The sequence below is a fragment of the Nerophis lumbriciformis genome, linkage group LG14 (assembly GCF_033978685.3).
Source record: "Nerophis lumbriciformis linkage group LG14, RoL_Nlum_v2.1, whole genome shotgun sequence".
NCBI lineage: Eukaryota > Metazoa > Chordata > Actinopteri > Syngnathiformes > Syngnathidae > Nerophis > Nerophis lumbriciformis.
In genome coordinates, this window is record NC_084561.2 from 1,435,950 (window position 1) to 1,461,500 (window position 25,551).

The following is a 25,551-nucleotide window of genomic DNA, read 5'->3' on the forward strand; positions in this document are numbered from 1 at the left end:
AGGTCCCAGAGTCTGGAGGAAGACAGGAGAGGCACAGGATCCACGTTGCCTGAAGTCTAGTGTAAAGTTTCCACCATCAGTGATGGTTTGGGGTGCCATGTCATCTGCTGACCCAAAAACGCAGAAGAGTTGAAGGCCACTATCAGAGCAACCTGGGCTCTCATAACACCTGAGCAGTGCCAGAAACTCATCGACTCCATGCCACGCCGCATTAACGCAGTAATTGAGGCAAAAGGAGCTCCAACCAAGTATTGAGTATTGTACATGCTCATATTTTTCATTTTCATACTTTTCAGTTGGCCAACATTTCTAAAAATCCCTTTTTTGTATTAGCCTTAAGTAATATTCTAATTTTGTGACACACGGAATTTTGGATTTTCATTTGTTGCCACTTCAAATCATCAAAATGAAATGAAATAAACATTTGAATGCATCAGTCTGTGTGCAATGAATAAATATAATGTACAAGTTACACCTTTTGAATGCAATTACTGAAATAAATCAAGTTTTTCAAAATATTCTAATTTACTGGCTTTTACCTGTGTATATATATATATTAGAGATGCGCGGATAGGCAATTATTTCATCCGCAACCGCATCACAAAAGTCGTCAACCATCCGCCATCCACCCGATCTAACATTTAATCAAAACCGCACCCGCCCGTTGTTATATATCTAATATAGACGATGCAAGGCATTAGTGAGGTTATAAAGCTTTTGCCTGTTAAAGAAAGGAGACTGATCCAATTCAGCAGAGACATTCAATGCGTGCCACGCTGTCACGGCCCAGACGCACACCAGTGCGCAATCATCTGGGAGCCGCGCTGAGCGCACCTCCAAGAGCGCTCGCGCCACTCAAACTGCTGCAGGCAGCTGCGTTCTATCTTGTTTTAACATCCTGTGGCACTCTTCTGGGATCACGGCGGACGAAACTGCTCATGCTCAGGGTGTTTGTGGAGGTTCGGGGTTTTGCACAAATGTGATGCACCATGTTAGATGTCCCGGTTTTGTGACTGTCGTAGACATAAACAGCGTCGCAGCTCTTGCAAATCACGTAGCCAGCATTACTATCATCCTGATTTACAACCTCATAAAAACGAGTCCACGCTGAACTTTTCTGGCCTTTTTTTCCCCTGGTCTTTAGTATTCCCTTTTTTAGTTTGTCGCGTACCACGTTTGCTGCCGGCGTTGTCATCTCTTTTTTTTTTCTTCTTCTGTTGTGGCATATGCTGCAGGTGCCTGCTCGTTTTTCGTATGTGGGTAACAACATTTAACTATGTATATATATTTCCCAATTGGTTTAACTGCCACCCGCCTGAATCTATTTAAAATCTAATTTTTTTTAATTTCAACCGCCCGACCCAACCCGCGGATAAAATTTAAAACATTTTTATTTCAACCGCTCGAACCGCGGATAATCCGCGGACTCCGCGGTTGTGTCCGCAATCTCTAATATATATACATATATATATATATATATATATATGTATGTGTGGGGAAAAAATCACAAGACTATTTCATCTCTACAGGCCTGTTTCATGAGGGGGGGTACCCTCAATCATCAGGAGATTTTAATGGGAGCATTCGCATACCATGGTTTATATAGGGCACAGAGTGGGTGGGTACAGGCTGGCCTAGGGGCGTGGTGATTGGCTCATGTGTTACCTAGGAGGTGTTTCCGTCTATGGCGGCATGCTGTTACAATTTCGCTGCGCTTGTTGAGGGATGACAGGTCTGAACGGTAAATAATAAACAGTTTCTCTTTCAAGCATAGGTTGCATTTTTTATTACCACTATTGTAAGGTGTGCTGGATGCAAGAATTTGCCATGTTATTGAATATTCAACATTATTGTCTTTGAGGTCCCAAATGTGTTTGCTGAGTTCTGTGGTATTTCGCAGGTTTTGGTTCCTGAAAGAAGCCTTGTGATTGTTCCATCTGGTTTTGAATTCTCCCTCGGTTAATCCTACATATGTGTCGGATGTGTTAATGTCCTTGCGTATTACCTTAGATTGGTAGACAACTGATGTTTGTAAGCACCCCCCGTTGAGAGGGCAATCAGGTTTCTTTCGACAGTTACAGCCTTTGTTGGTTTTGGAGTCGCTCTGTCCGGGGGCCGACGGCTCATTTGCAATTGTTTTGTTGTGGTTTGAGATGATTTGTCGTATATTGTTCATGCAGCTGTAGCTCAATTTAATGTTGTTCTTGTTGAATACTTTTCTTAGGATGTTGCCTTTGGGAAAGTGTTTGTCAATCAGATTGAGGAATTTGTGTCCAATGTTAGTTGAGACGTTTTTGCTGTATGGGGGGTTGTACCAGATGATGTCGTTTCGTTTTCTGTTCTTTTTTGGCTGGTTTCCTGGCGTGGGTTCATAGGTGAGGGTGCAATTGTATCCGCTTTCATCAAGGGCTTTTTGGTACGGGGGGGTTGCTTGGTCAAATTCAGCTTTGCTAGATGACAGCATCGATAGCCTTTTATTGATTCCGGTAGGTATTCTTTTCGTGGTGGTGGGTGGGTGGTTGCTGTCACCCACCCACCACCACAACAAAACAATATATATATATATATACATATATATATATATATATATATATATATATATATAAATACAATAATTTTGAAAGATGGCATCTGATGGCCATAAGACTTAACTGCACTTTTTGTCCATAAAGATAAAAATAGTGTTCATGTATGAGATCAAGGGCTGCCAATTATGGTCTAAGTAATAATTAAGATTTTTGCTATCAATATTGAAATCATTATTACTGATTGTTAGGTAAAGCCGTGTTGGGGTGTGAACGTGAAGTGAATTATATTTTATATAGCGCTTTTCTCAAGTGACTCAAAGCGCTTTACATAGTGAAAGCCAATATCTAAGTTACATTTAAAGCAGTGTGGGTGGCACTGGGAGCAGGTGGGTAAAGTGTCTTGCCCAAGGACACAACGACAGTGACTAGGATGGCGGAAGCGGGGATCGTACCTGCAACCCTGAAGTTGCGGGCACGGCCGCTCTACCAACCGAGCTATACCGCCCCACAATAACGTAATACTATCATGTCATTTGTAAACATTATTCTTATATTTATAGACACATATTAGTTAAAAAAAAAAAAATATTTAATGATATCAACTCGTCAGCATTTTGTCATTACCTTCATCTCTATTTTTACATTTTGATAGAGGGACTTTTTATTTTTTTATTTTTTTAAAGTTATGTACATTTATATGTACATGTAGATACTGTATCAGGACAGATCCATTAAGAGTTTGACCAGAAATATGTCGAACAGGAATTAACTATAAACAGTAAAACATTAACAAAATGCTGTCACATGAATGATTTTTGAAGTATTACCTTTGTGACATGAAAAAAACACAAGTCATGTAAAAAACACTTATAAAACTCAAAGCAGTTTGGCTAATGAAAATAAACAATCTTTGTTCTTCTCCAATGCCTCCCTAGTGTTTCAGTACAACAGTTTGGCCAACAACAACAAAAAAAACCGTAGTGACACCTCTCACATCGAATACACAATCTTCACTGCATTCGTTCAGTTCGATGAGATGACAAAACATTATAGCCAGTATTGATGTTATTTGAACACTGATACAGTTTGCAGTTGAATAAAGGAGGAGTGGACATCCCAGTAAACAAAGTAAAGACTTTATAAACAAGTTGTGACAACGTTCACGACACATCGCCTGCTGCATGTTTCCTCACCTCATTAACTCTGTCACAGCAGCTGATGGACGCTGTATTGAGGAAAGGAAAGCACCATCAAATAGTTTTTGTATACTTCTAGTGTGGGGACAAGTGTCTCTAATATTGTCCACACCTGTCTCCATCTAAACACAGAAGTGTGCTCTTAAACGCACGGCGGGAAGCGAGGGAAAATGATGTTAAACCAAGCGCTTGGCTCCATTTACTCCGAGGGGAAATCTCCCGAGCAAAGTCTGTGTAGTTAGTCCGCCATGATTATCAAGCCAAACGACGCTAGTGTTGACTGCGTGTTGCCGAAAATGCATTAATAAATGAGGTTTTTTTTGGTAATTAAAAAATTAGACTTAATACGAACCGTCTGGAATTTTATCGCAAATTCTCATTATACCGTTTATTGTTACATGCCTTGTACATTAGTAAGTAAAAAGTCAGTAAAGTACATTTTTGGGGCATTACGGCAAACGACGAGGGCGGTCGCGGCACTTGCTGCGGTTAAATTCCAGCCCTGGTTATTGATATCCACCTGTATCAAAAACTTATACCGTGATATATTTTTCATGAGTATCGCCCAGCTGTGCGCTGCGGACGCCATTGATGTACAAACAATGTTTCTTCAAAAAACACGCCACAGTCAGACAAAGCAATATAATTATTTGAACATTCCTCTGGATTGGCAGACCGGGGTGGTGGTTCCTCTCTTTAAGAAGGGGAACCGGAGGGTGTGTTCCAACTATCGTGGGATCACACTCCTCAGCCTTCCCGGTAAGGTCTATTCAGGTGTACTGGAGAGGAGGCTACGCCGGATAGTCGAACCTCGGATTCAGGAGGAACAGTGTGGTTTTGGTCCTGGTCGTGGAACTGTGGACCAGCTCTATACTCTCGGCAGGGTCCTTGAGGGTGCATGGGAGTTTGCCCAACCAGTCTACATGTGCTTTGTGGACTTGGAGAAGGCATTCGACCGTGTACCCCGGGAAGTCCTGTGGGGAGTGTTCAGAGAGTATGGGGTAACGGACTGTCTTATTGTGGCAGTTCGCTCCCTGTATGATCAGTGTCAGAGCTTGGTCCGCATTGCCGGCAGTAAGTCGGACACGTTTCCAGTGAGGGTTGGACTCTGCCAAGGCTGCCCTTTGTCACCCATTCTGTTCATAACTTTTATGGACAGAATTTCTAGGCGCAGTCAGGGCGTTGAGGGGATCTGGTTTGGTGGCTGCAGGATTAGGTCTCTGCTTTTTGCAGATGATGTGGTCCTGATGGCTTCCTCTGGCCAAGATCTTCAGCTCTCACTGGATCGGTTCGCAGCCGTGTGTGAAGTGACTGGGATGGGAATCAGCACCTCCAAGTCCGAGTCCATGGTTCTCTCCCGGAAAAGGGTGTAGTGCCATCTCCGGGTTGGGGAGGAGATCTTGCCCCAAGTGGAGGAGTTGAAGTACCGCGGAGTCTTGTTCACGAGTGGGGGAAGAGTGGATCGTGAGATCGACAGGCGGATCGGTGCGGCGTATTCAGTAATGCGGACGCTGTATCGATCCGTTGTGGTGAAGAAGGAGCTGAGCCGGAAGGCAAAGCTCTCGATTTACCGGTCGATCTACGTTCCCATCCTCACCTATGGTCATGAGCTTTGGGTCATGACCGAAAGGACAAGATCACGGGTACAAGCGGCCGAAATGAGTTTCCTCCGCCGAGTGGCGGGGCTCTCCCTTAGAGATAGGGTGAGAAGCTCTGCCATCCGGGGGGAGCTCAAAGTAAAGCCGCTGCTCCTCCACATGGAGAGGAGCCAGATGAGGTGGTTCGGGCATCTGGTCAGGATGCCACCCGAACGCCTCCCTAGGAAGGTGTTTCGGGCACGTCCGACCGGTAGGAGGCCACGGGGAAGACCCAGGACACGCTGGGAAGACTATCTCTCCCGGCTGACCTGGGAACGCCTCGGGGTCCCCCGGGAGGAGCTGGACGAAGTGGCTGGGGAGAGGGAAGTCTGGGCTTCCCTGCTTAGGCTGCTGCCCCCGCGACCCGACCTCAGATAAGCGGAAGAAGATGGATGGATGGGATGGAACATTTATTTTCGTCTTTTAGTAGTCCGTACTATCACTCCACTAACTACTCGACCTTTCCAGAGCTGGAGAACTGGCCCGTGGCCGTCGGCGAGTGAATTCTGTGATGTTGTTGACAGAGAGTCGGGTAGACGGACAAACTGAGAGGACCCCCCGCCCCCCCTCCTCCCCCACGCCGCACCGTCCTCGCCGCCCAGCTCTCCGCCTTCTTTTGTCTGCGTGTCCTCCAGCATTACACTTCTGCTTGTAGTCTCCTAATTGCTGTGGACCCCGCAGAGAGGGCAGCCAAGGCGCGGGGGGGGGGTTCTGAGGACTCCACGGTCCTTTCTCTTTCTCCCTCTCAGGCTGGCTGTGAAACAATGTGTGCTCATTTGGCTAAGAAGCTCATGCTGCTCCAAGTCTTTGTGACCCGTTCACATCTGGCGAGGCCCGCCCCCGCACTCTAGCCCCGCCCCCTCACTGTCCACCCAACGCGCTTTTGCCTGACTGTTGCATCTCGTATAAGTACCGAGTTGTATTCAAATATAATCTCCCTCCGCAGGCTCCTCTGCAGCCACCCCCAGGGTCCTCGGCCTCTGTGGTGGCGGCCGCCGCAGCAGCAGCCGCCGCCGCGTCGGGGACCGCCCAGTCGCTGAAACTGACATACCCAGAGACTTTGGACCGCATCAAGGAGGAGTTCCAGTTCCTGCAGACCCAGTACCACAGGTGAGTGTTTAGGCTGAAAGAGTTCCCCCCCTCAGGCTGCATGTTTGTGTTAATACGCCATGTTGGATGATATATTATTGGAGGGACGGTGTGCAGAGAATATGTGAAGAATGGAGGATTTGAGCTCGCTATGTGTCACCGCTTTTTCTTTCATCCCCCCAAGCCCTGCCCCCTTTGGCACACCTTCACATAACCCCCCACTCCCACTCTTATCCTCTCATCCAGCTTTCATTTAGCCGGCCAAAATCCCCCCCCAACCCTCCGCCTCACCCTTCAAACTTCTTTTGTGCACCCGCCCATCTACAGTCCTCAACCCCTGTGGCTACTGCGGAAACGTGTGTGTGTGTGTGTGTGTGTGTGTGTGTGTGTTCTTGTAAAGCTGTCCTTGTTTGGACCAGGTTGCAATAAGTTCAATCAATCAATCAATCAATGTTTATTTATATAGCCCTAAATCACAAGTGTCTCAAAGGGCTGCACAAGCCACAACGACATCCTCGGTACAGAGCCCACATAAGGGCAAGGAAAAACTCACCCCAGTGGGACGTCGATGTGAATGACTATGAGAAACCTTGGAGAGGACCGCATATGTGGGTAACCCCCCCCCCCCTCTAGGGGAAACCGAAAGCAATGGATGTCGAGTGGGTCTGACATAATATTGTGAGAGTCCAGTCCATAGTGGATCCAACATAATAGTGAGAGTCCAGTCCATAGTGGATCCAACATAATAGTAAGAGTCCAGTCCATAGTGGATCTAACATAATAGTGAGAGTCCAGTCCATAGTGGATCCAACATAATAGTAAGAGTCCAGTCCATAGTGGATCTAACATAATAGTGAGAGTCCAGTCCATAGTGGATCCAACATAATAGTAAGAGTCCAGTCCATAGTGGATCTAACATAATAGTGAGAGTCCAGTCCATAGTGGATCCAACATAATAGTAAGAGTCCAGTCCATAGTGGATCTAACATAATAGTGAGAGTCCAGTCCATAGTGGATCCAACATAATAGTAAGAGTCCAGTCCATAGTGGATCTAACATAATAGTGAGAGTCCAGTCCATAGTGGATCCAACATAATAGTAAGAGTCCAGTCCATAGTGGATCTAACATAATAGTGAGAGTCCAGTCCATAGTGGATCCAACATAATAGTAAGAGTCCAGTCCATAGTGGATCTAACATAATAGTGAGAGTCCAGTCCATAGTGGATCCAACATAATAGTAAGAGTCCAGTCCATAGTGGATCTAACATAATAGTGAGAGTCCAGTCCATAGTGGATCCAACATAATAGTAAGAGTCCAGTCCATAGTGGATCTAACATAATAGTGAGAGTCCAGTCCATAGTGGATCCAACATAATAGTAAGAGTCCAGTCCATAGTGGATCTAACATAATAGTGAGAGTCCAGTCCATAGTGGATCCAACATAATAGTAAGAGTCCAGTCCATAGTGGATCTAACATAATAGTGAGAGTCCAGTCCATAGTAGATCTAACATAATAGTGAGAGTCCAGTCCATAGTGGATCCAACATAATAGTAAGAGTCCAGTCCATAGTGGATCTAACATAATAGTAAGAGTCCAGACCATAGTGGATCTAACATAATAGTAAGAGTCCAGTCCATAGTGGATCTAACATAATAGTGAGAGTCCAGTCCATAGTGGATCCAACATAATAGTAAGAGTCCAGTCCATAGTGGATCTAACATAATAGTGAGAGTACAGTCCATAGTGGATCCAACATAATAGTAAGAGTCCAGTCCATAGTGGATCTAACATAATAGTGAGAATCCAGTCCATAGTGGATCTAACATAATAGTAAGAGTACAGTCCATAGTGGATCCAACATAATAGTAAGAGTCCAGTCCATAGTGGATCTAACATAATAGTGAGAGTCCAGTCCATAGTGGATCTAACATAATAGTGTGAGAGTCCAGTCCATAGTGGATCTAACATAATAGTGAGAGAGTCCAGTCCATAGTAGATCTAACATAATAGTGAGAGTCCAGTCCATAGTGGATCTAACATAATAGTGAGAGAGTCCAGTCCATAGTAGATCTAACATAATAGTGAGAGTCCAGTCCATAGTGGATCCAACATAATAGTAAGAGTCCAGTCCATAGTGGGGCCAGCAGGACACCATCCCGAGCGGAGACGGGTCAGCAGCGCAGAGATGTTCCCAGCCAATGCACAGGCGAGCGGTCCACCCCGGGTCCCGACTCTGGACAGCCAGCACTTCATCCATGGCCACCGGACCTGTGCCCCCCCCCCCCCCCCCCTCAAGGAAAAGGGGAGCAGAGGAGAAAAGAAAAGAAACGGCAGATCAACTGGTCTAACAGGGGGTCTATTTAAAGGCTAGAGTATACAAATGAGTTTTAAGATGGGACTTAAATGCTTCTACTGAGGTAGCATCTCTAATTGTTACCGGGAGGGCATTCCATAGTACTGGAGCCCCAATAGAAAACGCTCTATAGCCCGCAGACTTTTTTTGGGCTCTGGGAATCACTAATAAGCCGGAGTTCTTTGAACGCAGATTTCTTGCCGGGACATATGGTACAATGCAATCGACAAGATAGGACGGAGCTAGACCGTGTAGTATTTTATACGTAAGTAGTAAAACCTTAAAGTCACATCTTAAGTGCACAGGAAGCTTTGATATATTTGCATACCTGCCAACTACTCCGGTTTTCCCGTAATTAGTACGGTTTTCATCAACCTATTCCGGGTTACGGTTGCAGTGATAAAAAAATACGTTTTTTCATTAATTAAAAAAATATATTTTTTAAAAAGTTTTATTCACGAAATCGCGTAACAACAATGACAATCGACACTGCTTCCCGTAACTTCCTATTGAGCCATTCCGAATGCCATGCGCGAGGCTATTTATAGCACCGCTGCCAAGCACGAGGCACCAGTTGCCATTGTTTCCAAACGAGCGAACGATCATGGAATCAGCCGGAGAAAAATGGCAAACGAGTCTTAAACCGAAAAGAAAACTGCAGTCATTCCGTGAAGAATATTCAAAAGCCTATCCGGGAATAATTATCCGTTCCAAAAAGGGTGAAAACTACGCGAATTGCACCTTGTGCAGACATGATTTTTCGATCGGACACGGAGGAATTAGCGATGTAAAAGACCACGTTGGGACAAAAGAACACAAGTCTAATGCCGTTGCTAGCGATACAAGTGGAAAACTTTCAACGTTTTTCGGATTTTAGCCACAAAAAGGTAATGACACCAATGTTATCTATTGGAATTGTTTAGGACTGTTATACTGTTAAAAGTGTTTATACTATTTATGCTTTCAAGTCCAAGTTGAAGAAATCTTGTTAAATGTTGACAGTAGGGCTGCAGCTAACGATTATTTTTCTATCGATTAATCTATAGATTTTTTTTTTCGATTAATCGGTTAATCTATAGATTATTTTTTCGATTAATCTATAGATTATTTTTCCTTTTACCGATTTTTTTTTAAATTTAAAATGAAGAGGAAAAAATAAATGTAGGCCAGTTTTTTCAAAAGGCATGGCTTTTATTTACAAAAAAAAAAGTATGGCCACTCAGTCAACATTGACAACAACATGACAAAATATTCTGTAACAATGTAAACATTTAAAACTTTTAACATTTAACAAAATTAAAAGTAGCTTATTTGCTTTTTAATGTGCAAATATAAAAGTAAACATCCAGTGCAAATCTTAATATTCTGGAATAGTATAAGCATTTCAAAAGTAAAAGTATTGCTTATTTTGCTTTAAAATGTGCAAAAATAAAGCTAAACATCCAATACAAAAAAGTGTACAGTGTAAACATTTCAACAAAAGTAAAAGTATTGCTTATTTTGCTTAATAACACAACAATGATAGTATGATTAAAGTGAAAGTTAATTGTTGGTTTGTACATAGTATATGTAACTGTTAATGTTGTAAAAGGTATTTGCACAACTAATTAACGTTAGCGTTTGTGACACGTCTTGTGCCGTGGGGTTCTTTCAGGACCGACAGACTGAACGCCAGACGGCTTTGCCAGGTTTACAATCTTTTAATTTTACACAAAGTCTTTTCTCTTCCAACTGCGCGGATCGCGCACCTGGGCACGATTGCGGCGTCGCTCCCGGCGCGCCCCGCCTCGCCGCTCGCTCGCCGCCGCCGCCTCTCCACAGCGTTAAAGAGGAGCGCGTCTTTGTAAACACTGAACAGGCACGCCAAACGCGCCTCTCAGAGCGAAACGGTGCTTTAGTTTATGAATTTACAACGCAGATACAAATGACACATTCATGTTTTTGTGTAATAATGACAACGTATACGCACGCGGACGATTGACTTGTTGATGGGGATGGCAAGAACGCTGTCGGGGGTTTTCTTTTCAAATGTTCGTTCATAGCCGTTGTGCTGCTATGATAGGCCATTTCCGCTCGACACAGTGTGCATACAACAACATTATTAGGCCATTTATTGAAATGCTCCCACACTTTTGACGACTTTTGGCGTGCTTTTTTCCCCTCGCTCGCATCGTCTGCTTTGCGCTCCGCCATGACAGTAAAGTAGAGTGACGTAAATATGCGACGCGCCGACGCACAAAAACGGCGTCGACGTATTTACGTAACCGATGACGTTGACTACGTCGACGCGTCGTTTCAGCCTTAATATACATACATTGATATATACAGTATATAATTTATATTTATTTATTTTGCCGTTTTTGTTTGCATGTTAAAGGGGTTTTAATGAATATACATGCATGTTTAACACATATAGATTCCTTTCTTTCATGAAGACAAGAATATAAGTTGGTGTATTACCTGATTCTGATGACTTGCATTGATTGTAATCAGACAGTAGTGATGATAACGTCCACGTTTTCAATGGGAGGAGAAAAAAAGTTCCTCCTTTCTGTCTAATACCACACGAAAGTGGTTGGTTTTTGGCATCTTATTTGTCCAGCTTCCATATTCGTTTTTATACACTTTACAAGAAATACATTGGCGGCAAACTCCGTAGCTTGCTAGCTTGTTTGCGCTGGCTTTCGGAGACTCTTGTTTTGAAAGCGCAGGCGCGATGGAGCGGCACTTTTATTGTGAAGACAGGAACTGTGCAGTCAGTCTTTAGGCTTTTGACGGGATGTACGGTTGAAATAAAAAAGGGTCTTTTTTCCTTCACACTTTTGATTGATTGATTGGAACTTTTATTAGTAGATTGCACAGTACAGTACATATTCCGTACAATTGACCACTAAATGGTAACACCCCAATAAGTTTTTCAACTTGTTTAAGTCAGGTCATGTGACCACCTGGCTCTGTTTGATTGGTCCAACGTCACCAGTGACTGCATCTGATTGGTGGAACGAAGTAAAACGTCACCAGTAAGGCAGGCACTATGAAGGTCTGTCTGACAGACCAAAACAAACAAAGCGTGCATTAACAGATCGATAAAAATTAGTAGCGAGTAGCGAGCTGAATGTAGATAAAAGTAGCGTTTCTTCTCTATAAATATACTTAAGTAAAAGTAAAAGTATGTTGCATTAAAACTACTCTTAGAAATACAATTTATCCCAAAAGTTACTCAAGTAGATGTAACGGAGTAAATGTAGCGCGTTACTACCCACCTCTGCATACTAATACGTGCTAATAGAATGTTATGATGGACGGTATCTAGAGCAGCGCTGAGATCAAAGAGCAGCGAAATAAGGATTGTGAAGGATGGGCAAAATTCCAAAAAAAGTGCAGTACCCCTTTAAAAGACTTGTTGTTGTGGCTGCATATTTCCAGGTCATGCAAGTGACAGGAAGAAAAGCTCCAACTTGTTGATTTATGTGTAAAAATGTCCTATGGCAAGAATACTGTCTTGCATTTGGTTGAATATGTTGGAGACATGTAGAAAAGAAAGCTCTATCTAAGTGTATAGTACAAATAATAGAGATAATTAAAGCTGCAAGCAGCATTGGTCGGGCCCGCATATTTGGCAGGTGCTAGTCCTAAATGTCCCAATACTTTTGTCCACTGATAGTCATAAGTGTCCCAATACTTTTGTCTACTTTTAGTCTGAAGTGTCCCAATACTTTTGTGTAGTGTACCTACCTTGTCTGCATTGTGTGGGCACGTTGGTGCTTCCTGCTTTTAAGCAGCCATCTTAAAAAAACAGCAGCGCAGCGGGTCTTTGAAGGGTCATAAAATCAAAACCGGAGCAGTTAGAAAAAAAGCGCTTCTGTCATTGTAATCACAAGGGTTCAATCTCTCTCCTATGTTAGTTTGAAGGCGAAACGACAAACACGCTCAGAGGAGATCGTTTTTGAAGGAAGGTGACCGGTTTTTACAAAAAAATTGTTTTGAAGGGGGAATAGCAAACTTCCTGTTGATTTTTGCTGGGGGTTGTCAATTTATGAAATGTAGGTCTAAGTGAGACCTACATAGAGGTTTTTGTTTTATGTCTCTCCGACCTTCCCAGTGGGAGTTACAGGCAGTTTTGTCATTTTTTTTCTTCCGAGGAGCAGTTTTTTTTGCATTTTATTAAAAAATTGCAGTAGAGCGCAATTTTGAGATTTGGGGTTAGGTTTTTTTTTTTAGATCGCAATGTTTGCCAGTCCTGATGTGTGCGTTCAGTTTGGTGAGTTTTGAAGCATGTTAAGGGGGTCAAAATACAGCTCAAAGAGGCAAAAGTTACTGTTTTTAGTACTTTTTGCCAACTTCCTGTAGATTTTTGCCAGAGGAAATTATTAATTTTTTATTATTAATTAAGGAAAGGTAGGTCTAAGTGAGACCTACATATAGGTTTTTGTTTCATGTCTCTATGACATTCCTACTGGGAGTTAGAGGCAGTTTTCTTTCTAGGGGGCGCTAGAGCGCAATTTTGAAATTTGGGGTTCGGTTTTTTTCATTAAAAGGCAATTTTTGGAGGTCCTGATGTGTGTGTTAAATTTGATGAGTTTTATGTTAAGGGGGTCAAATTACAGCGCAAAGCTGCAAAGTGCGGAAGAATAATAATAAAGAATAAAACCTTACAAATTCAATAGGTCCTTATGTCCCATTGCATAAGGACTCCCTTTGGGAGTCCTTATACAATGGGCCATGCGGGCCCTAATAAAGAATAATAAATGAGTTTTTTCCAATATAGTGGAGTATTATGAGTTCTTGTCCTCACCGCCTTCACCTTGCAGATTATTTGTGGACTTCAAGATGATTTCTAGTACGAGTTTAATCAAACCTAAAGAATTCCGGGAACGTCTTTGGCTTTTTCTTTATTTGTCCCTGAGACCAACTTGATTTTCTTTCCACTGTTTGTCTGAATGTCTACAAAAATATTATTTTCAGGGTAATGCCAGGTCATCATCGTAATATTTCTGCATAATTCCAAAATATTTGCCGACGCCTTCTTTCTCGTTTGATTTGATCTTGACAAATGAAGGCATTGATGGCGTGTGAGTCATCCTTGCTGTTGATTGGTCTCCTGGCTCCCCTCCCGGTGTGACAACAACACCTGGAGCGCCTTGCAATAGAAATAATAGATGAATGGATTAGATTCTGATCAGGAAGAAAAGCTTCGCATTCCATCCCTCAGACCAGACCTGTGTCAGGTTGGCAGGAAGAGATTTGGAACGGGAAAAGCCAGAAAGAATGTGTGAACAAACTATTTGGCTGGCTCATAAGTGTGGAGTGAATAGATTGTGTTCATATTTTATGTGCAAATTTAACATACTACACTGAACAAAATGATCAGACTTCCACCTAGTGTAGGTTTGAATCCTATTCAGGATTTAAAAGTTATCATTTTCAACAAGCCGCGGTAAAATTCCTGTCAATTAGTATTGCTGTTTCAAATGTACCGTATTTTTCGGACTATAAGTGGCAGTTTTTTTCATAGTTTGTCCGGGGGTGCGACTTATACTCAGGAGCGACTTATGTGTGAAATGATGAACACATTATAATATTATTGATCTCATTCACGTAAGAGTCTAGACGTATAAGATTTCATGGGATTTAGTGACAGATTGTTTGGTAAACGTATAGCATGTTCTATATGTTATAGTTATTTGAATGACTCTTACCATAATATGTTACGTTAACATACCAGTTGGTTATTTATGCCTCATATAACGTACACTTATTCAGCCTGTTGTTCACTATTCTTCATTTATTTTAAATTGCCTTTCAAATGTCTATTCTTGCTGTTGGCTTTTATCAAATACATTTCCCCCCAAAAATGCGACTTATATATGTTTTTTTCCTTCTTTATTATGCATTTTCGGCCGGTGCGACTTATACTCCGGAAAGACTTATACTCAGAAAAATACGGTATGCTTGGTAAAAAACACTCAAATGTAAAGTAAGGCTCTACTCTTCCAAAATGCATTAGCTTGATGCTAATTTACTACATTGGATGTGCCATAGACAGGCTACTATTAGCATTAGCGATTTTACATGGCGATTTCAACATGTACAAATTTGATAATGAACACTACAACTAAGATGAATGTTACAATTAAACAGCTGGTGTATAATAAACACTTCTAGGGCGCAACATAGCAAAACAAGTAAACAATCAGTCAAGCAGCACTGAGGGCGGACTCCGCCAAACTCTCTCAAAGTAATGTTGCCATTTTCAACACCAACAAAGCAAGTACCGTATTTTTCGGACTATAAGTGGCAGTTTTTTTCATAGTTTGGGTGCGACTTATACTCAGGAGCGACTTATGTGTGAAATGATGAACACATTATAATATTATTGATCTCATTGACGTAAGAGACTAGACGTATAAGATTTCATGGGATTTAGTGACAGATTGTTTGGTAAACGTATAGCATGTTCTATATGTTATAGTTATTTGAATGACTCTTACCATAATATGTTACGTTAACATACCAGTTGGTTATTTATGCCTCATATAACGTACACTTATTCAGCCTGTTGTTCACTATTCTTCATTTATTTTAAATTGCCTTTCAAATGTCTATTCTTGCTGTTGGCTTTTATCAAATACATTTCCCCCCAAAAATGCGACTTATATATGTTTTTTTCCTTCTTTATTATGCATTTTCGGCTGGTGCGACTTATACTCCGGAAAGACTTATACTCCGAAAAATACGGTATGCTTGGTAAAAAACACTCAAATGTAAAGTAAGGCTCTACTCTTCCAAAATGCATTAGCTTGATGCTATTTTACATTGGATGTGCCGTAGACAGGCTACTATTAGCATTAGCGATTTTACATGGCGATTTCAACATGTACAAATTTGATAATGAACACTACAACTAAGATGAATGTTACAATTAAACAGCTGGTGTATAATAAACACTTCTAGGGCGCAACATAGCAAAACAAGTTACTTCCTAGTTAGACAACGTCTCTTGGATAGACTACACAGTACTGCCATCTAATGTCTTGAAAGTGCAACTGCATTGCAAATGAGACATAAGAAAAGAAGATATAATTAAAGCTGCAAGCAGCGTTGGTCGGGCCCGCGTATTTGGCAGGTGCTAGTCCTAAGTGTCCCAATACTTTTGTCCAGTTTTAGTCCCAAGTGTCCCAATACTTTTGGCAAGTTGTAGTCCTAAGTGTCCCAATACTTTTGTCAAGTTGTAGTCCCAAGTGTCCCAATACTTTTGTCCAGTTGTCGTGGTAAGTGTCCCAATACTTTTGTCCAGTGGTAGTCATAAGTGTCCCAATACTTTTGTCTAGTGTACCTACCTTGTCTGCATTGTGTGGGCACGCTGGTGCTTCCTGCTTTTAAGCAGCCATCTTGAGAAAACAGCAGCACAGCAGCATCAGCGCAGCAGCATCAGCACAGCGGTTCTTTGAAGGCTCATAAAATCAAAACCGGAGCAGTTAGAAAAATTATTTCGATAACTTTTATTTGGAAGGGTTCAATCTCTCTCCTGTGTTAGTTTGAAGCTGAAACAACAAACGCGCTCAGAGGAGATAATGTTTGAAGAGAAGTGACCGGTTTATAAAAAAATGTTGTTTTGAAGGGGAAATTGCAAACTTCCTGTTGATTCTTGCTGGGGGTTGTCAATCTATGAAATGTAGGTCTAAGTGAGACCTACATAGAGGTTTTTGTTTCATGTCTCTCCGACCTTCCCAGTGGGAGTTACAGGCAGTTTTGTCATTATTTTCTTCCAAGGAGCAGTTTTTTGTGCGTTTTATTCAAAAATTGCGCTAGAGCGCAATTTTGAGATTTGGGGTTAGGTTTTTTATTAGATCGCAATTTTTGCCAGTCCTGATGTGTGTGTTCAGTTTGGTGAGTTTTGGAGCATGTTAAGAGGGTGAAAATACAGCTCAAAGAGACAAAATTGACTGTTTTTAGTACTTTTTTGTCTTGAAGGGGGAATTGCCAACTTCCTGTTGATTTTTGCCCGAGGATATACAATTATGAAAACTAGGTCTAAGTCAGACCTACATAGAGGTTTTTGTTTCATGTCTCTCTGACCTTCCTAGTGGGAGTTCCTAGGGGGCGCTAGAGCGCAATTTTGAGTTTTGAGGTTTGGTTTTTTGATAAAAAGTTTTGCCGTATATTACTGATGTGTGTGTAAAATTTGGTGAGTTTTGAAGTATGTTAAGGGGGTCAAATTGCAGTGCAAAGTTGCGGAATAATAATAATAATAAAACCTTACAAATTCAATAGGTCCCTATGTCCCATTTGAATAAGGACTCCCTTTGGGAGTCCTTATACAATGGGCCATGCGGGCCCTAACAACTGGACAGCACAGTTATCAGCTCATTTTTAAATGTTACATTAAAAAAATGTATACCATTATCCAACAAGTAACATTTATTAACACAAACAATAGTACCGTATTGGTTTGAATGTGAACAGTAACCACCCCTCGTCCTAAGAGAGCACAGTTTGTAGGTTCAATGTGCACAATGGAATAACTTCGTTTCCCAGACAGAACTTTCTTTGTATAAGTTTAGATTGTGGCATGATGTTTGTACTGGGGAAAGATGTTAATGTTTCTTGTATTCATGTTAGTATTTCAGCTAGCTAACAATTAAGGAGTTAGCTTCTTCAGGAAATGAGTAATATCCCCATGGGTTTCAGTAATTATAAAGGGTTAAGTTTATAATAGGAACTGGTTTGGGGTTTTGGGTAATGATTACCATATTTTTCGGAGTATAAGTCGCTCCGGAGTATAAGTCGCACCGGCCGAAAATGCATAATAAAGAAGGAAAAAAACATATATAAGTCGCATTTTTGGGGGGAAATGTATTTGATAAAAGCCAACAGCAAGAATAGACATTTGAAAGGCAATTCAAAATAAATAAAGAATAGTGAACAGGCTGAATAAGTGTACGTTATATGAGGCATAAATAACCAACTGGTATGTTAACGTAACATATTATGGTAAGAGTCATTCAAATAACTATAACATATAGAACATGCTATACGTTTACCAAACAATCTGTCACTAAATCCCATGAAATCTTATACGTCTAGTCTCTTACGTCAATGAGATCAATAATATTATAATGTGTTCATCATTTCACACATAAGTCGCTCCTGAGTATAAGTCGCACCCCCGGCCAAACTATGAAAAAAACTGCCACTTATAGTCCGAAAAATACGGTACTTGCTTTGTTGGTGTTGAAAATGGCAACATTACTTGGAGAGAGTTTGGCGGAGTCCGCCCTCAGTGCTGCTTGACTGATTGTTTACGTGATCCGGTGTTTAGTCTGCCACCAGACGTGACGTCGCATGCACAAAGGTTTTAAAATATTCCACCTTGTGGTTTTCTATGAAACGATACCCAGTAGTACAGACAGAATTTGGTCGGTACCTAATAAAAGTAGTGAATTTGGTCCCTATCCCTAATTAGGAGAGTTGCAGACATGTCTACAGCTTGAAGTGAAGTCACATAAACAGGAAGTGGAGTGTTTATCAAAAAATAAACTTTCAAATGAAAGAAGAAACGCACATTTAAACACTGGGATAATAATGACTCTTAAGAAGCAAGAACAATATTTAATGTTTCTTATGCCGAGGAAAATATATTGTCTGTTTTGTTATATTTAAAAAGAAATGGTAAAAATATTCCAGTAAATATAAGTACTTTTTGAGCACATTCAATAATACAGATATCCAGTGATGGGCAAGCTACTTGGAAAATGTATGAAGCTAAGATACAAGTTACTCTCCATTAAATGTAGCTAAGCAAAAGGGAAACTATACATGGAGAATTGTAGCTAGCTACACTACAGGCTGTATGGCAAAAGTAGCAACGTTACATTTAAGGGCATTTCTATCTATGAGCCCACATGTATAATATCTATGTTAATGTAACTGAGTGTACAAATATATATATATATATATATATATATATATATATATATATATATATATATATATATATATATATATATATATATATATATATATATATATATATATATATATATATTATATGATATCATTTGATACTATATATGGGCCCACATGTATAATATCTATGTTAATGTAACTGAGTGTACAAATGCACCCTTATTGGGACCATTACTTCTAACTATCTGTCATTTAGCTGGGGACACCCTACAAATACTTCTATGGGTCCCCACACCCCACTCTATGTATACAGGTAAAAGCCAGTAAATTAGAATATTTAGAAAAACTTGATTTATTTCAGTAATTGCATTCAAAAGGTGTAACTTGTACATTATATTTATTCATTGCACACAGACTGATGCATTCAAATGTTTATTTCATTTAATTTTGATGATTTGAAGTGGCAACAAATGAAAATCCAAAATTCCGTGTGTCACAAAATTAGAATATTGTGTAAGGCTAATACAAAAAAGGGATTTTTAGAAATGTTGGCCAACTGAAAAGTATGAAAATGAAAAATATGAGCATGTACAATACTCAATACTTGGTTGGAGCTCCTTTTGCCTCAATTACTGCGTTAATGCGGCGTGGCATGGAGTCCATGAGTTTCTGGCACTGCTCAGGTGTTATGAGAGCCCAGGTTGCTCTGATAGTGGCCTTCAACTCTTCTGCGTTTTTGGGTCTGGCATTCTGCATCTTCCTTTTCACAATACCCTACAGATTTTCTATGGGGCTAAGGTCAGGGGAGTTGGCGGGCCAATTTAGAACAGAAATACCATGGTCCGTAAACCAGGCACGGGTAGATTTTGCGCTGTGTGCAGGCGCCAAGTCCTGTTGGAACTTGAAATCTCCATCTCCATAGAGCAGGTCAGCAGCAGGAAGCATGAAGTGCTCTAAAACTTGCTGGTAGACGGCTGCGTTGACCCTGGATCTCAGGAAACAGAGTGGACCGACACCAGCAGATGACACGGCACCCCAAACCATCACCCAATCATGCAAATTTTGCATTTCCTTTGGAAATCGAGGTCCCAGAGTCTGGAGGAAGACAGGAGAGGCACAGGATCCACGTTGCCTGAAGTCTAGTGTAAAGTTTCCACCATCAGTGATGGTTTGGGGTGCCATGTCATCTGCTGACCCAAAAACGCAGAAGAGTTGAAGGCCACTATCAGAGCAACCTGGGCTCTCATAACACCTGAGCAGTGCCAGAAACTCATGGACTCCATGCCACGCCGCATTAACGCAGTAATTGAGGCAAAAGGAGCTCCAACCAAGTATTGAGTATTGTACATGCTCATATTTTTCATTTTCATACTTTTCAGTTGGCCAACATTTCTAAAAATCCCTTTTTTGTATTAGCCTTAAGTAATATTCTAATTTTGTGACACACGGAATTTTGGATTTTCATTTGTTGCCACTTCAAATCATCCAAATTAAATGAAATAAACATTTGAATGCATCAGTCTGTGTGCAATGAATAAATATAATGTACAAGTTACACCTTTTGAATGCAATTACTGAAATAAATCAAGTTTTTCAAAATATTCTAATTTACTGGCTTTTACCTGTGTATATATATATGTATGTATATAATATATGTGTGTATATGTATGTACATACATGTATGTATGTATGTATGTATGTGTATATATATATTTGTGTGTATATATATATTTGTACGTATATGCATGCAAGGCTTTTGACACTGCAAGATGTTTGACAACGATGTTATGACCATCCGTTGTGGTGAAGAAGGAGCTGAGCCGGAAGGCAAAGCTCTCAATTTACCGGTCGATCTACGTTCCCATCCTCACCTATGGTCATGAGCTTTGGGTTATGACCGAAAGGACAAGATCACGGGTACAAGCGGCCGAAATGAGTTTCCTCCGCCGGGTGGCGGGGCTCTCCCTTAGAGATAGGGTGAGAAGCTCTGTCATCCGGGGGGAGCTCAAAGTAAAGCCGCTGCTCCTCCACATGGAGAGGAGCCAGATGAGGTGGTTCGGGCATCTGGTCAGGATGCCACCCGAACGCCTCCCTAGGGAGGTGTTTAGGGCACGTCCGACCGGTAGGAGGCCACGGGGAAGACCCAGGACACGTTGGGAAGACTATGTCTCCCGGCTGGCCTGGGAACGCCTCGGGATCCCCCGGGAGGAGCTGGACGAAGTGGCTGGGGAGAGGGAAGTCTGGGCTTCCCTGCTTAGGCTGCTGCCCCCGCGACCCGACCTCGGATAAGCGGAAGAAGATGGATGGATGGATGGGTTATGACCATTATGATCCTAATGTTTGCAGGACACACTTCAAGCCACTTGTAGACTTCTCACTGTTAATGTGTTTGCCTACACACACACGCACACACACACACACACACACACACGCACGCACACACACACACACACACACACACACACACACACTAACACGTACATAAGCGGGGCTCCCTAATTATCTGGGCACTCAAATAGACGCTGCCTAGAAATAGCAAGGCTTACTTGAGTATTTTGGCTGTGGAGACGGTGGCTGGATTCTGATAGATGTTGGATTAGACAGCAGGAAAGAGACGCATGGGAAGGGATTAGTGCTGATGAGCTACAACTGCGTGTGTGGCGAGTGTGTGTGTGTGTGTGTGTGTTTAGGCAGAGCGGGTAGGTATGGAACGATGAGAGATTAGTAGGGGAACTCCAGAAAGAGACGGGCTAATTAAAGTGTCTTTGGTGGGTCAGTCGGTAGCTCTGATTTTTGGTTGGTGTGTACGCGTGCACGTGTGTGTTAACGAAGCAGTCTCTAATCAGCGGGGAAGGGAGCTTTAATTACTGTAATTCTTTCTGCACACATTTGCATACACACACACTCACTCACACACACACGGGTTACTGTAAGTGAGCGCTAAAAACGTGGTGTGTGTGGTCTTCACTGTCAGAAGGCTCTTCAGTCGCCACTAACATGCCCTGCACACACACACACACACACACACACCACTTGCAAAGTGTGTCACGTGACCTTATTGAATGACGAAACACTATTGGGTATTGATCCCTAACCAGAGTTACAATTCTGATTGGTAATTGAAAGGAGGATATGGACCACCTCCCCTAAGTGCTCCAATTAACGCCTCATTTCAGTGATCTGATGGAGCCAAGTGTGTGGTCGACGCAAGTAAATAACTATTGTTCTCATATTAGCGCTGGGTCAAGAAACAGACCGCTGTGGCTGTAGGCAACCTACTGATTAAGGATGGGTGAAATGGCCTAAAATCTATATCACAATATACATTGAAGGCTCCTGGCATAACAGTTTATATCACAATATGTTATTTGGCATCCCAATAAACGAAATATTTCCAATGAGCTTCTAATTTCAGGGCTGACATATGTAGGGTTTCCCCTAGATTGCCAAAATGTGGCCGATATATCACATTATTTGTTATGATGCATATATTTTATTTAAAAAGACAAAAAATGTATACATACAAACCCCGTTTCCATATGAGTTGGGAAATTGTGTTAGATATAAACGGAATACATCCATCCATCCATCTTCTTCCGCTTATCCGAGGTCGGGTCGCGGGGGCAGCAGCCTAAGCAGGGAAGCCCAGACTTCCCTCTCCCCAGCCACCTCGTCCAGCTCTTCCTGTGGGACCCCGAGGCGTTCCCAGGCCAGCCGGGAGACATAGTCTTCCCAACGTGTCCTGGGTCTTCCCCGCGGCCTCCTACCGGTCGGACGTGCCCTAAACACCTCCCTAGGGAGGCGTTCGGGTGGCATCCTGACCAGATGCCCGAACCACCTCATCTGGTTCTTCTCGATGTGGAGGAGCAGCGGCTTTACTTTGAGCTCCCCCCGGATGACAGAGCTTCTCACCCTATCTCTAAGGGAGAGCCCCGCCACTCGGCGGAGGAAACTCATTTCGGCCGCTTGTACCCGTGATCTTGTCCTTTCGGTCATGACCCAAAGCTCATGACCATAGGTGAGGATGGGAACGTAGATCGACCGGTAAATTGAGAGCTTTGCCTTCCGGCTCAGCTCCTTCTTCACCACAACGGATCGATACAGCGTCCGCATTACTGAAGACGCCGCACCGATCCGCCTGTCGATCTCATGATCCACTCTTCACCCACTCATGAACAAGACTCCGAGGTACTTGAACTCCTCCACTTGGGGAAAGATCTCCTCCCCAACCCGGAGATGGCACTCCACCCTTTTCCGGGCGAGAACCATGGACTCGGACTTGGAGGTGCTGATTCTCATCCCAGTCGCTTCACACTCGGCTGTGAACCGATCCAGTGAGAGCTGAAGATCCTGGCCAGATGAAGCCATCAGGACCACATCATCTGCAAAAAGCAGAGACCTAATCCTGCAGCCACCAAACCAGATCCCCTCAACGCCTTGACTGCGCCTAGAAATTCTGTCCATAAAAGTTATGAACAGAATGGGTGACAAAGGGCAGCCTTGGCGGAGTCCAACCCTCACTGGAAACGTGTCCGACTTACTACCGGCAATGCGGACCAAGCTCTGGCACTGATCATACAGGGAGCGGACTGCCACAATCAGACAGTCCGATACCCCATACTCTCTGAGCACTCCCCACAGGACTTCCCGAGGGACACGGTCGAATGCCTTCTCCAAGTCCACAAAACACATGTAGACTGGTTGGTCAAACTCCCATGCACCCTCAAGGACCCTGCCGAGAGTATAGAGCTGGTCCACAGTTCCACGACCAGGACGAAAACCACACTGTTCCTCCTGAATCCGAGGTTCGACTATCCGGCGTAGCCTCCTCTCCAGTACACCTGAATAGACCTTACCGGGAAGGCTGAGGAGTGTGATCCCACGATAGTTAGAACACACCCTCCGGTTCCCCTTCTTAAAGAGAGGAACCACCACCCCGGTCTGCCAATCCAGTGGTACCGCCCCCGATGTCCACGCGATGCTGCAGAGTCTTGTCAACCAAAACAGCCCCATAGCATCCAGAGCCTTAAGGAACTCCGGGCGGATCTCATCCACCCCCGGGGCCTTGCCACCGAGGAGCTTTTTAACTACCTCAGCAACCTCAGCCCCAGAAATAGGAGAGCCCACCACAGACTCCCCAGGCACTGCTTCCTCATAGGAATATGGAATACGGAATACAATGATTTGCAAATCATTTTCAAGCCATATTCAGTTGAATATGCTACAAAGACAACATATTTGATGTTCAAACTGATAAACATTTTTTTTTGTGCAAATAATCATTAACTTTAGAATTTTAAGCCAGCAACACGTGACAAAGTAGTTGGGAAAGGTGGCAATAAATACTGATAAAGTTGAGGAATGCTCATCAAACACTTATTTGGAACATCCCACAGGTGTGCAGGCTAATTGGGAACAGGTGGGTGCCATGATTGGGTATAAAAGCAGCTTCCCAGAAAATGCTCAGTCATTCACAAGAAAGGATGGGGCGAGGTACACCCCTTTGTCCACAACTGCGTGAGCAAATAGTCAAACAGTTTAAGAACAACGTTTCTCAAAGTGCAATTGCGAGAAATTGAGGGATTTCAACATCTACGCTCCATAATATCATCAAAAGGTTCAGAGAATGTGGAGAAATCACTCCACGTAAGCGGCATGGCCGGAAACCAACATTGAATGACCGTGACCTTCCATCCCTCAGACGGCACTGTATCAAAAACCCACATCAATCTCTAAAGGATATCACCACATGGGCTCAGGAACACTTCAGAAAACCACTGTCACTAAATACAGTTGGTCGCTACATCTGTAAGTGCAAGTTAAAGCTCTACTGTGCAAAGCCAAAGCCATTTATCAACAACACCCAGAAAAGCCGCCGGCTTCTCTGGGCCCGAGATCATCTAAGATGGACTCATGCAAAGTGGAAAAGTGTTCTGTGGTCTGACGAGTCCACATTTCAAATTGTTTTTAGAAATATTCGATATCGTGTCATCCGGACCAAAGGGGAAGCGAACCATCCAGACTGTTATCGACGCAAAGTTGAAAAGCCAGCATGTGTGATGGTATGGGGGTGTATTAGTGCCCAAGACATGGGTAACTTACACATCTGTGAAGGCACCATTAATGCTGAAAGGTACATACAGGTTTCGGAACAAAATATGCTGCCATCTTTTTCATGGACGCCCCTGCTTATTTCAGCAAGACAATGCCAAGCCACATTCAGCTCTTGTTACAACAGCGTGGCTTTGTAAAAAAATGAGTGCGGGTACTTTCCTGGCCCGCCTGCAGTCCAGACCTGTCTCCCATTGAAAATGTGTGGCGCATTATGAAGCGTAAAATACGACAGCGGAGACCCCGGATTGTTGAACGACTGAAGCTCTACATAAAACAAGAATGGGAAAGAATTCCACTTTCAAAGCTTCAACAATTAGTTTCCTCAGTTCCCAATCGTTTACTGAGTGTTGTTAAAAGGAAAGGCCATGTAACACAGTGGTGAACATGCCCTTTCCCAACTACTTTGGCACGTGTTGCAGCCATGAAATTCTAAGTTAATTATTATTTGCAAAAACTAAAATAAAGTTTATGAGTTTGAACATCAAATATGTTGTCTTTGTAGTGCATTCAATTGAATATGGCTTGAAAAGGATTTGCAAATCATTGTATTCCGTTTATATTTACATCTAACACAATTTCCCAACTCATATGGAAACGGGGTTTGTACATACATACACTCAAAACAAATGTTTTTATTGATTATAGTATTAACATATATTGTTTTCTTACATAATATTTTTTATAACTGTGCTTACATTCAAGCAACCACGGAAGACACCACA

At 42.5% G+C, this 25,551-nt stretch overlaps 1 protein-coding gene across 4 annotated transcripts in view; it reads left to right on the top strand.

Annotated features, from left to right (window-relative positions):
• The window catches only part of tle2a (TLE family member 2, transcriptional corepressor a), a 168,429-nt gene that overhangs the window by 62,825 nt on the left and 80,053 nt on the right, over positions 1-25,551 (top strand). For all 4 annotated transcript variants that reach the window (XM_061976257.2, XM_072914588.1, XM_072914589.1 and 1 more), the window contains one exon: positions 6,308-6,471. In XM_061976257.2, coding sequence (XP_061832241.1) covers positions 6,308-6,471 — 164 coding nt within the window. The remainder of the gene's footprint in view (positions 1-6,307; positions 6,472-25,551) is intronic.